Raw genomic sequence first — 10,664 nt, 5'->3', positions numbered from 1 at the left:
GCCAATTATTCACTCCTAACTGGGGAAACTTGTTAATCACTTTACGATAGGTGCCACATTTTTGTGTAGTGCAATTGAATCGCATAGCTGGAGGAAAGTAAGAGTCCATGTAAATGTACAGAAAGAAAAAAGACTTGCATTTCCATAGCGCCTTTCATGACCATCGGACTTCCGAAGTGCTTTACAACCAATTAAGTACTTTTTTTGAAGTGTAGTCACTGTTGTAATGTAGGAAACGTGCCAGCCAATTTGCGCACAGCAAGCTCCCACAAACAGCAATGTGATAATGGCCAAATAATCTGTTTTTAGTGATGCTGATTGAAAGATAAATAGTGGTGAGGATGGGGCCTCGGTTTAATGTCTCATCCTTCAGAGGAAAGACGAGTGTCTGCTGTGGCTCAGTGGGCAGCACCCTCGCCTCTGAGTCAGAAGGTTGTGGATTCATAGTCCCACTCCAGGGACTTGAGCACACAAAGCTAGGCTGACACTCCCAGTGCAGTGCTGAGGGAGTGCTGCACTGTCGGAGGTGCCGTCTTTTGGATGAGACATTAAACCGAGGCCCCATCTGCTCTATCTCAGGTGGACGTAAAAGATCCCGCGGCACTATGTCGAAGAAGAGCAGGGGAGTTATCCCCGGTGTCCTGGCCAATATTTATCCCTCAATCAACATCTAAAACAGTTTATCTGGTCATTAGCACATTGCTGTTTGTGGGAGCTTGCTGTGTGCGCAAATTGGCTTTCGTGTTTCCTACATTACAATACTTCAAAAAGTACTTAATTGGGCTGTAAAGCTCTTTGAGACGTCCGGTGGTCGTGAAAGGCGCTATAGAAATGCAAGTCTTTCTTTACGTTGTACGATAGCAAAATACTGCTGAAAGATGCTGGAAATCCGAAATAACAACAGAAAATGCTGGAAAAACTCAGCAGGCCAGGCAACATCCGTGGAGCGAAATTAGAGTTGACGTTTCGGGTCGAAACTATTTTTTAAACTGGAAAGGAAATAAAAATAGATCTTTACGTTTCCTCTCCCAGCCCACAAGTTCTGAAATGGGACAAAGCTGGTGACGTCTGTTTGTTGCGCGGCAACCCAGTTGGAAACTGATGAGTGACCAGCGCTTGGCCAATCAGCGGCGTCTCCGCATTGCTACATGTCTCCGCCGACCAATGGGATTGAGGGTAAGAGGCCGCACCCACCAACCCGCTGCTTGCGGACGTCAAAGGCGTGTTAAAAGGCAGGTAGCGGCACTTGGGCAGCCTTGGTTCCGGGGCGACTGCAGCGCACTGGGCATGGCACTGAGCAGCGGGCCGCTCCGCACCTTCCTGGCCAGGGCTGGCAGCCAGCACCGCCGCCTGCACACCACCGTCCCGAGGTAGGCAATGGGGATCGTGGCAAGAATCTTTCTCTGTTCTGTCTGTCTGTGTCTGCAGCCTCCCCTTCCTCAGCCCCACTCTCCCCACCCTCCCTCCCTCCAGCCTTCCTTGGCTGGGCTGCCGGGGGTCACCCTCCCCTCCCCACCCACATCTCCCTGTTACTGTGAGCTGGGGAGCATCCAACGTGCGGCGGCCACTGGATGATGAAATATCTCCAGTTGCTTGCACTAAAGCGATCAGAGCACCCCCCCCCCCCCCCCCTTCTCCATGCGGTGGAGGCAAAGGCTTTTTTTTTGTTTAATTCATTGTCTGCAGACCAGCGATTCAACTGCAGCCGCCAGGGAAATAAAATGCTTTCGATTTGTAACTTTCCACCCTCTGATTCCGGCTATTTTTAGGTAGGGGAAGAAGATAGAACTTTTATTAAGTTTAAAAATTGCAATGGGACTTCCAAGAACTGCAGACGATCTGTGAATAATGTTTCTAGGGGGTGTTTTTTTTGGTTGGAGGGGGAATGGAAGTTAACCATCCATTAAATAAAATCCATTATCTTACTAGCATTCTGCACTGTTAAACAGCTTCCTGTTTATTGTTCAACGCTCTCCGCCCACGAATTTCCGATCATTCGGTGTCCTGTTTCTCAGAATGTGTTCTTTTTCTGTTTCTTTCTAATGAAATCTCCCGTCCCAAGTGTGTTTGCAATGCCACCGCAAAGCGAGTTGGCACCACACGAGATGTGTAATCTAAATTCGGAGGTGCATCAGGTTTGCTGATCGGTTGGTGGCAGTGTCTGAATCACAGGCCATTCGGCTCTTCCTGCTTCGCTGGGGGGAGGGGAGTCAGTACGTGGCTTGCGGGATCCCTTGTGGATCCCGACTTCAATCTGCATCGTGATCAGTCCATTTCCTTTCTGAATGCTCCAATTCGCTGGCAGAATGGTCCAAAAATTCTGTCTTGGTGGGGGGTGTGGTTTTTTGTGTATTTGAAAGCACAATGTCAAGAGGCTGTTTCATGGCTGCTAAATGGTACTGAATGAAAAGCTAAGAAGTATGCAGCAAATAATTGCATTAGCCAGTGTCCTTTGGTTACATTTCCGTTGAGAAGGCTTAAAAGCCTGTCTTGAAAACTGATTCCCTAGGAGAGTTATTCGAAGTTTGCAGTTTGCTTATTTGACTATCTCCAATTGCCATTCTTTTTAACTCCACGGGCTTTTAAAGATACACTTCTAAATAGCAGCTGTTCATACTAAATCAGGAGGTTGGACAGTTACTGTCTTTCAGTTTCCAGGAATCACTAGTTGCACTGCCAAGGAGATCTATTTAAGTCCAGCTAATCGCTTCATTGTACGTATCATGACTGTTGAAATGTATAGAGAAGCGTTTTTGGTTGGTGATGTGCTGGGTCATCAGAAACCTGCCATCAACGCTTGCAGCTCTCTCTTTTTTGGACAACAAATGGCCTTTTTTGACCATTTCACCTGCCGTGCACACCCTTCACCCAGAAATGGGAATCATTTTAACAATTGATGTTTGGTACCTGGTTCCCTCTCCTTACACTGGCTCACAATTAATGTGTACAGTGCCAAAAGTAAATTTGGGAGTTTGTGTCAAGCTTCCTTGCTACAATTTGTGTACATATTTTAAACCTGCATTACAACAAGCACAGCACTGCATTGGATGTGGCAGTGTTCCTTCAACACATTTACTAGGAGCAACTGGTACTTTTTTGGGGCTATTTTGTTTGAACAATGAGTGCTGATAAGTACATGGGGGCATGTTTTGGGTTGCTGGTGTTACATACCCCAGCATGTTGGGCTATTGAACACGTCCAAACTGTGAGGAAAAGTTAAATAGGGTGGCTGGTCTTGATCTATAGTTAACCTTCATCCAGCTCTCTCTAACTCTGCCACTCCTGAAGAACATAAGAAATAGGAGCAGGAGTCGGCCACACGGCCCCTCGAGCCTGCTCCGCCATTCGATAAGATCATGGCTGATCTTCGACCTCAACTCCACTTTCCTGCCCAATCCTCGTATCCCTCAGTGTCCAAAGATCTATCGATCTCAGCCTTGAATATACTCAACGACTCAGCCTCCACAGCCCTCTGGGGTAGAGAATTCCAAAGATTCACAACCCTCTGAGTGAAGAAATTCCTCCTCATCTCAGTCCTAAATGGCCGGCCCCTCATCCTGAGACTGTGCCCCCTAGCTCTAGACTCTCCAGCCAGGGGAAGCAACCCCTCAGCATCTACCCTGTCAATCCCCCTTCAGAATCTTGTATCTTTCAAAGATCACCTCTCATTCTTCTAAACTCCCGAGAGTGTAAGCCCGATCCACTCAATCTAAACAAAAGTCATCAGCACTCATTTGTAATCGGTGAGCTGAGGGTTAATTCTTCATAGCCATTCTTTCAAATAAATGGATGGGTGAATCTCTTTATTATGAGCACCATACCACACAAGTTTTGTCAAGTTTCTCTGTTCTGACTGGTTGACGTGCTTTGATCTGTTGCAGTGTCTGTTCGTCTTCGCTGGACTTTCCTGCTCCAGCTCCTCCTTATTGTGCTTCCTGAAAAGCTTCAATTCATGGTAAAAGGCACCGAAACTTAGATGCTATGCTTTTTGGAAAGTTGCTCTATTTCCCAATGTTGTGGTTTATTGAGTAATGTTCTCATTCCCATCGAACCATTCACAGGGTTATTTTATTTCTCTTTCCACCCCCCGCCCCCCCCCCCCCCCCACCCATTCTTTTGAACGCCCTGACTTGCTGAGAAAGATTTTGTGTGTGTGCTGGCAGCCCTCTAAGTCCCTTTGCCAAAGGTGGCTATTTATGTGAGAGTTTGGACGGCGAGTGTCTGTGGATCAGTGGACACTGTGGGTGAACGTCAAAACCAAGCTTGATCTGGTTCTCGCCCTACGTCCACAAAAGCACTTTCCAGTAAGATCATTGGCTAGAGACCAGGAGCAGGAATCCGAGACACCCTTCCCTTCTCTTTACCTGGTTTGCCGAGGCCACTTGTAGCAGCACAGCCCTGCCCTTGAACTAAGTTACACACCGACCGAGAATCACACCAGGTATTGCATTTTCTGTCGTGTTGTTATTGCTTTGATTCTATTGGGCAATGTGATTATCGGTGAAGCAGCCCCTGTGTTTCAATGAGTTGGGAATCCTTTGGTGTTGCTAAGCTGCATTAAATTAAGAGTATATCTTCATTATGTGGAAGGGAGTTGACATAAGAAAACTACTAGGCACTTGGTCTAAGCGTTAAACAAAGCTTTAATCAACTGTTTTACAACATGGAGGTCTAGTTGTGTCCTTCACTAGTTCCTGTTAAGAATGTCCTGCGCAAGCTGGGCCCGTGTCCGAGTATTTATACTCTCCCTGGACAGCGCCACCCTTAGGCTGCTCAGTATTATTTCATAAGTCTTTCTTTCATGAATGACTGATTCAGGTCAGGAGTGATGTCCAGTGTGATTCTCCGTCTGTGCTGCTGGTAGCAAGAGGACTGTTGACTGGGTGCTCATTTAACATTAGAAAATGCTGGAAAAACTCAGCAAGTCAGGCAACATCCGTGGAGAGAAATTTGAGTTGACGTTTCGGGTTTGACCCTTCTTCAAAACTGGAGAGAAAAGGAACTAGATCGAAGGCAGGGCTGCGATCGGACAAAAGAATTAAAGAACCAAAAGAAGTAAAAGAGATTAGAAGCTAGACGAGATGGTAATAGGCTGTGATTAGGTGTAAAGTGTACTGGCAGGGCAAAAGATAGCTGCCAGGTGTGAGAGAGAAACAAAAGGAAAGGGGGGGGGGGGAAAGGAAAGGAGTGGAAAAATATAAGTGAAAATGAAATAGGGGCCGAGGTTATGATCTGAAATTGTTGAACTCGATATTGAGACCGGAAGGCTGCAGACTGCCTAATCGGAAGATGAGGTGCTGTTCCTCGAGTTTACGTTGAGCTTCCGTGGAACAGTACAAGAGGCCAAGGACGGTGAGGTCCGAGTGGGAATGGAGCGGTGAATTGAAATGACAGGCGACCGGAAGCTCGGGGTCACCCTTACGGACTGAACGGAGGTGTTCCGCAAAGCGGTCACCCAATCTGCGTTTGGTCTCCCCAATGTAGAGGAGACCGCATCGTGAGCAGCGAATACAGTATACTAGATTGCGAGAAGTACAAGTAAATCGCTGTTTCACCTGGAAGGGGTGTTTGGGGCCCTGGACAGTGGGGAGGGGGGAGGTATAGGGGCAGGTGTTACATCTCCTCCGCTTGCACGGGAAGGTGCCAGGCGAAGGGGAAGGGCTGTTTGGGGTGATAGAGGAGTGGACTAGGGTGTCTCGGAGAGAGCGGTCCCTGCGGAATGCTGAAAGGGGAGGGGAGGGGAAGATACGTTTGGTGGTGGGATCACTTTGGAGGTAGCGGAAATGCCGGAGGATGATCCGTTGAATGTGGAGGCTGGTGGGGTGAAAGGTGAGGACAAGGGGAACCCTATCGTGGTTCCGGGAGGGAGGGGCAGGGGTGAGGGCAGAGGTGTGGGAGATAGAACTGACATGGTCGAGGGCAGTGTCAACCACGGTAGAGGGGAATCCTCGGTTGCGGAAAAAGGAAGACATGTCTGAAGCACTGGTGTGGAAGGTGGCATCGTCGGAGCAGATACGGCGGAGGCGGAGAAACTGGGAGAATGGAATAGAGTCCTTACAGGAAGCGGGGTGGGAGGAAGTGTAGTCCAGGTAGCTGTGGGAGTCAGTGGGCTTGTAGTAAATATTGGTTGATAACCTATCCCCAGTTGTGCTGGTCAGACAAGCATCCAGTCTTGGATGAATCCCAATTTCCCCCACCTAAAATGTTCCTAAGTTTAGGCTCCAGCCACAAATTCCGATCCCTTGCTACCAATTCCATCACTGCCTTGGGCTGAACCAGGCTATTTGCAGTCTGGCAAGTGCTGTTCGACTGTAAGCTGAGCTTCCAACCCCATATGCAAAATTCTGTGGCCTGTAAAATATGTTTGCACATTGTGTTTTAATATGGAATGAAGTCCGAGCCGCTAATACAAAAGAAAAATAGTGCGGACACCGGAAGTCTGAAATAAAAAGAGAACATGCTGGAAACACGCAGCGGGTCAGGCAACATCCAGAGAGAGAGAGAGAGAGAGAGAAACAGTTAACGTTCCAGGTCGATGACTTTTCAGAACTGAAAGAAATTAAGAGATGTAACAGGTTTTTAAGCAAGTACAGAGGCAGGGAAGGGGGGAGGGGGGAGGAAAGAACAAAAGGGAAAGTCTGATCGGGTGGAAAGAAAGAAAGACTTGCATTTATATAGCGCCTTTCACGACCACCGGACGTCTCAAAACGCTTTACAGTCAACGAAGGATTTTTGAAGTGGAGTCACTGTTGTAATGTGAGAACTGAATTGGGATACAGCTAATGCAGCAATTCTGGTTAAACCACATAAGTAGGCCGAATTGGTTTAAACTGTATGCTTGCAGATCTTCTCTTTTTTCATTACAATGGCATTGGCGAAAGATGAAAATTTAGACAATGGGATAGGATATGCCTGAAGGTTGTATGTGTTCAGCAATCTGTTAGATGACCTGTGGGTCATAAAACACCCAACAAGGTTAAACTCTGCGAGAATTGGACAATGTATGATTTTTAAATTTTTTTTTAAATAGTACAGGAAACTGTCTTTTAACCGGCACCTAAATAACTGGAAATCTCTGTTAACCAGCAAAATTCAGGAGTAGGTTCAGGTAAGTTTTACTTCATATTAGTGGCAGTTCCTGGATCTGTGGCTGTGTAACTGGGGTTCGTGCACTTATTGCTAAGCAACAGGGATGCTTGGTCTGTGGCCAGAGTTTCTGCACATGTTGCTAAGCAACAGGGAAGCCTGGATTTGTTGCTGTGTACGGAGCTAGAGTCATAGTCAGAGTTATACAGCACGGATAGAGGCCCATCGTGTCCGCGCCGGCCATCACGCCCTGTCTAATCTAATCCCATATATAGAGTCAGAGTTATACAGCTCTCGTACCTTCTAACTATACTTCTCTGTAATCCGGACTTTTTAATAAACCGGCACCACACCGGTCCCGTTGGTGCCGGATAATAGAGTTTCCTGTAAAGAGAGAAATATAAAGCAAAACTCAGTTAGAAAGAAAGGCTTGCATTTATATAGCGCCTTTCACGACCTCGTCATCCCAAAGCACTTTACGGCCAGTGAAGTACTTTTTGAAGTGTGGTCACTGTTGTAATCATAGAAAGTTACAGCATGGAAGGAGGCCATTTCGGCCCATGTCCGCACCGGCCGACAAAGCTATCCAGCGGGGAGCTTACTGAGTGTGAGATGGAGCATTGCAGCAAGGAAGATCGAGAAGAGCGTTGGTGCGATGACCCTGGTTCGTACGTGGATTGGGTCTGTGGTGGAACTGTTGGTCAGGATCACTGCTTGCATGTCGTCGTGAAGCAGGCGGAGGATGGTGACAAACTTTTGAGGGCAGCCGAATTTGAGGAGGACACTCCATAATCCCTCATGGTTGACCGTGTTGAAGGTCTTTGAGATCAAAGAAGGCCATGTACTGCAGTTGGTGCTGTTCCCTGCATTTCTCTTGTAATTGAAGTGCGGTGAAGATCATGTCCATTGTGCCCCTTAGTGGGCAGAATCCGCATTGCGACTCTGGGAGGAGCTCTTCAGCCACTGGGAGAAGGTGATTGAGGAGGATTCTTGCGATGACTTTCCCTGTGGCAGACAGCAGAGAAACTCCTCTGTAATTACCGCAATCGGACTTGTCACCTTTCTTGAAGATGGTCACAATTACGGCGTCTCTGAGATCCCCTGGCATGCTCTCCTCCTTCCAGATAAGAGAAATGAGTTAATGAATTCGCACCAGTAGTGCTTTTCCGCCATGCTTTAGTGCCTTGGCGGGGATTCCATCTGCTCCTGCGGCCTCCTTGTTCTTCAGTTTTCAGATGACCTTTTCAACCTCATGCTGGGCTGGGGTTGTGATGAGATGGTGGCGGGTAGCATGCTGCGGGATGGAGTTGAGGACACTCGCATCGAAGACAGAGTCTCGGTTAAGGAGATCTTCAAAGTGCTCCTTCCAGCAGGCACTGACTGCCTCTCTGTCCTTGATGAGTACCTCTCCGTTCTTGGCCCGCAGTGGGGTAGGACCTTGGGTGCTTGGGCCGTAGATGGACTTGACTGCGCTAAAGCACGCTCCCAGCAGTGTGATTGCCCCTTTTTTAGTTTTTCAATTCGTCCCATTTGGCCTCGTTTGATGATCCCTCCACACAACTGTAATAGTTTCTTTAATCAACACCGCGACCCCCTCTCCCTTTTAACCTCCCTCTCTATCCCGTCGAAAATCCTGTAACCAGGATTGTTGAGCTGCCATACCTGCCCCTCTTTCAGCCACATCTCTGTAATAGCTATAATATCATCGTCCCAAGTATCTACCTGTGCCCTCAGCTCATCTGCCTTGTTCGCTATACTCCTTGCATTGAAGTATATACCATTTAGTACAAGCAAACCTCCTTGTTGACTACTATCTAGCCCTTTATTCCTCTGTCCTTCCAATTTACTTTCTATGTTTTTGTTTTCCAATTCCAGTTTTTCTTCCCTCCTTATTGACTCTATACTTGGGTTCCCATCCCCCTGCCAAGCTAGTTTAAACCCTCCCCAACAGCACTAGCAAACCCTCCCATGAGGATATTGGTCCCGTTCCCATTGGGGTGCAACCCGTCTGGCTTGTAGAGGTCCTACCTCCCCCAGAAACGGTTCCAATTCCTCAGGAATCTAAAGCCCTCCCTCCTACACCATCTCTCTAGCCACACATTCATTTGCTCTATCTTCCTATTTCTGAACTCACTAGCATGTGGCACTGGTAGTAATCTGGAGATTACGACCTTTTGAGGTCCTGCTTTTTAACCTCTTTCCTAGCTCCCTAAACTCTGCCTGCAGGACCTCATCCCTCTTCCTACCTATGTCATTGGTACCGACATGGGCCACGACCTCTGGCTGTTCACCCTCCCCCCTCAGAAAGCCCTGCAGCTGTTCAGTGACATTCTTGACCCTGGAACCAGGGAGGCAACATACCAACCTGGAGTCACGTCTGCGGCCGCAGAAACGCCTGTCTGCCCCCCTAACTATTGAATCCCCTATCGCTATTGCTCTCCCTCTCCTCTTCCCCTCCCCACCCCCACCTGTGCAGCTGAGCCTTCCATGGTGCTGTGGACTTGGCTCTGGCTGCACTCCCCAGAGGAACCATCGCCTTCACCAGTGTTCCGCACCGAATACTGGTTGGTGAGCAAGATGGGCTCCGGGGACTCCTGCACTACCTGCCTGAACCACCTCTTCTGTCTGGCGGTCACCCATTCCCTCTGCCTGCACACTCTTAAGCTGCGGGGTGACCACCTCCCGAAACGTGCTATCCATGTAGCTCTCGGCCTCGCGGATGCACAGCAGTGACTGCAGCCGCCGCTCAAGCTCCGTAACCCGGTGCTCGAGCTGCTGTAGGTGGTGACACTTCCCGCACATGTGGCCGTTCAGACCACGGGAGGTGTCCAGAACTTCCCATGTGGCACAGGATGTGCATTCCACGGGTGTGAGCTGCCCTGTCATACCTCTAATTTACTAACCTAGCTGGAATAAACTTAAAAACTTTAAGAAAGCTGAGTAAAAACACTTACCAGATACTCGCCAATCGGCTCCCGCCCCTTGTGCCGACGTCACTTTTGACTTCTGACGTCACTCTTTGAAAATTCTGCCGGTGCTGAGTTGGTACCGCTGCTGCCATTGCCTCGCCGCTCCTCCCAGGTCCGCACTGCCGCTGCTGCTGTAATGTAGGAAACGCGGCCACCAATTTGTGCACAGCAAGCTCCCACAAACAGCATTGTGATAATGATCAGATAATCTGTTTATGATGTTAATTGAGGGACAATATTGGCCGGGACACCGGGATCCACTGACCCCCCTGTTCTTCTTCGAAGTAGTGCTGTTTGGAACTTCAGCTACCTTTTTTAAAAGGCGAGGTACTGTGAACGGCCCGGACGTGATTCTCGGAGTTCTTTACAGGTACTGCTTTGCGTGTACTGCTCCCTATGTAGTCTTAAGATGACTGTTTTGAAACGATAATTAATTGTCAGAGATATTACTGTCCCTAGCTTTTCAAACCTCTTATTAAATCGGCTAAGGATTATCCCTTACACGGCCCATACCCTGTCCCGCTCACTTGTTGCTCCTCTTTTCGCTAACCTACATTGGCTCCTGGTCCCCAATGCCTATAATTTAAAATTGCCATCCTTGTATTCAAA

At 48.2% G+C, this 10,664-nt stretch overlaps 1 protein-coding gene across 2 annotated transcripts in view; it reads left to right on the top strand.

The window, feature by feature from the left end:
* The first annotated feature begins 1,229 nt into the window (after positions 1-1,229).
* Positions 1,230-10,664, top strand: part of LOC147098010 (bifunctional methylenetetrahydrofolate dehydrogenase/cyclohydrolase, mitochondrial-like) — a 41,781-nt gene continuing 32,346 nt past the window's right edge. Inside the window, exon 1 of one of the 2 annotated variants that reach the window (XM_085971202.1) lies at positions 1,230-1,370. In XM_085971202.1, the coding sequence (XP_085827328.1) occupies positions 1,288-1,370 (83 nt within the window). In that variant the 5' untranslated portion in view covers positions 1,230-1,287. Of the gene's footprint in view, positions 1,371-10,258; positions 10,426-10,664 lie in introns of those variants that run through there. The other variant, XM_085971203.1, reaches the window with a different exon arrangement.

This window comes from Somniosus microcephalus, chromosome 30, assembly GCF_052327205.1.
Source record: "Somniosus microcephalus isolate GS21.2 chromosome 30, FLI_Smic_1.0, whole genome shotgun sequence".
In the NCBI taxonomy this organism is placed as follows: Eukaryota; Metazoa; Chordata; class Chondrichthyes; order Squaliformes; family Somniosidae; genus Somniosus; species Somniosus microcephalus.
This window is presented reverse-complemented; position numbering and strand designations above follow the sequence as displayed.